Here is a 2,225-nt window from a genome sequence, read left to right as displayed (position 1 = left end):
AAAGTTGCCGGTGACACTCGATTTGGGAACCCCATCGCGTTTAAACCTTCACATTTTGTGGTTTAAACACTGAAAAGCTTATTCAGCCGTGCACCCCTCAGAGGCTGCCCGTTCTTCTGGTTAATTGTCAAAGCAGCTCAGTCCATCATCTTCATCTCCATCTATGTGCCGCTTTAGCTCAGTCGGTAGAGCGCCAGACTGGTGGTCACGGGTTCGAGCCCTGTACGTGGCTTTGTGTAGTTTGTGGCTTTGTGTAGTTTGTGGCTTTGTGTAGTTTGTGGCTTTGTGTAGTTTGTGACCACATAATTGCGCTACGCTTCGTTTTTTGACTATGAACCTTATGCGTTTCCGGCGCATATCAACAGATTGAACACTGTTTAATTGGTGCAATCAGAGAGACAGCGCACATTTGAATCAGGCTGCTCTTCTCGAAGTCACTCCCTCAAAGAACGATACGAACTTTCGCTACAATAGATGCGGAGCTCACTTTTACAACAACATATTGTCAGTTTACACTCATAATAAACCAAGTGGTCTATTCATAAAAACAAGTAAAAAACCCGATCAAGGGGACCAAGAAGGTCCATCAAAGCTCTGCCCGTTGACCTTCACAGTGTAATCTCCGTAGAGAAGATTGACACAGGACTCGTACGCCCCTGGGATAGACGCCTCCCAGGTAGTCTGATACCCAACGATCTTGCAGCCGCTCTTCCAGTCGTTCTCGAAGTACTGCTCTAGCTTCGCGTTGGAGTCGTCTCCAAAGAGACCCTGACGAGCGCAGTCGAGTTCCTCGTCAGCTGGAATGTCCACATGGAGAATCTCAGCAAAAGCCTTGTAGCTCGTGATGCGGTTAGCAGCGCGAATATCAGTAGATCCGCCCTTATTGCATTCGACTGCTCCGTTGATAACGTTGATAGTGGCGCCGAAACCTGCAGTGATGCCCTTCGCAAGGTCTCCAGCGGAGGGGGTGTATGACCCGTCCGCGATGGAGAGCATAGAAGGCTTTGGTGACTGCGGCTTGATGGCAAACCAGATGGCCGAAGCCAGGTTCAGCCACGTATTGGCAACCAGTTGGGGCTCACGAATGAGCTTGAAGCCGTCTTCCATGATGGCCCGAGAAAACGGCCCGTAGTTGTAGTTGTACGATAGCTGCTTGGCGCCTCGACCGAAGTATTTCTTGGCTCCTCCGTCCTTAGCGCAGGGCATAAGCAACTCGTCGTACTTATGGCGAATGGAGCAATACTCGCAAGTAGATCCAGTCTCAGAGCAACCGAACTCCGATATAAAATACAGTCCCTGCACATGCTCCGGTATCTTGCCGGGATAGAAGGAAGCCCCAGCGTTCTTGTGGTCACCGTCGATATCTGCAGCAGTCATGGTCGACCAGTGAGCACCGGTCTCCTGACTCCAATGTGCGAAGGACGTGGCTAAAAGCTTCCTGCAAATAGCATCAGAGTCGCGGCCATCCTTGTACGTCCTGCAGTACGTCGGGAACTTCGCAACACCCTTCAGGAAATTCAAGTACGAATACTGATGATGCCTCACAGGGAATATCTTATCGAAGTCTTGGGCGCTCAAAATGCCTTCCACTCGCCTAACATTGACGGGGTTGTTGGCGTTTCCTACCGTGACTGCCTCGACAACAGCATTTCTGCGAACCGTACCAGCCTCAATGAATTGCCGGGTGCCTTCTGGATACTTCGAATACAGCTCTTGTAGCTTCTGTCTTTGGATTCTGATACCCTCATCAGTTTCTACGACTTTCCGATTCCAGACAATTTGGGCCATGCTCTCAGGAAGGTCATAGTCCATGGCGTAAGTGTTAACTGACCAGTCAATGCACTTCCCCACGTCCGTAGGATCGAACACACAGTCATCGTCCTGAGGCGTAGGAGGTACTGGGGGAGCAGTGGGAATCGTAGGAGGTACTGGGGGAGCGGTAGGAATCGTAGGAGGTAGTGGGGGAGCAGTGGGATTTGTCGGAGGTACTGGAGGAGCAGGGGTCACATTACCCGACTTGGCGCAATAGTTAAAGTTCTTTACGACACAGTCGGCCACAGCATCAGCACTCGACTGATCAGGACACCAGGGCTTCTGAGCAGGATCAGCGTAATGGTCGCAGAAATCCTTGCAGTTTTGGTCGAACCAAGGAGAACTGGGAGACGAAAGCATCGACTTGCAATCGTCTACAATAGAAGCTGCGGTGCTTCCGATTAATAGGGCAA

General features: G+C 50.8%; 1 protein-coding gene across 1 annotated transcript; it reads right to left on the bottom strand.

The window, feature by feature from the left end:
* Positions 1–564: 564 nt before the first annotated feature.
* On the bottom strand, positions 565–2,172 carry KVP18_004850 (uncharacterized protein; the record flags this gene model as incomplete). Its single annotated transcript, XM_067957865.1, has 1 exon — positions 565–2,172. One exon carries the CDS (start codon positions 2,170–2,172, stop codon positions 565–567), a length of 1,608 nt encoding a protein of 535 aa, XP_067808695.1.
* Positions 2,173–2,225: the final 53 nt, after the last annotated feature.

This window comes from the organism of the source record quoted next (genome assembly GCF_019968955.1).
Source record: "MAG: Porospora cf. gigantea A chromosome Unknown PgA_NODE_4290_length_2225_cov_894.925, whole genome shotgun sequence".
Taxonomy (NCBI): domain Eukaryota; phylum Apicomplexa; class Conoidasida; order Eugregarinorida; family Porosporidae; genus Porospora; species Porospora cf. gigantea A.
This window is presented reverse-complemented; position numbering and strand designations above follow the sequence as displayed.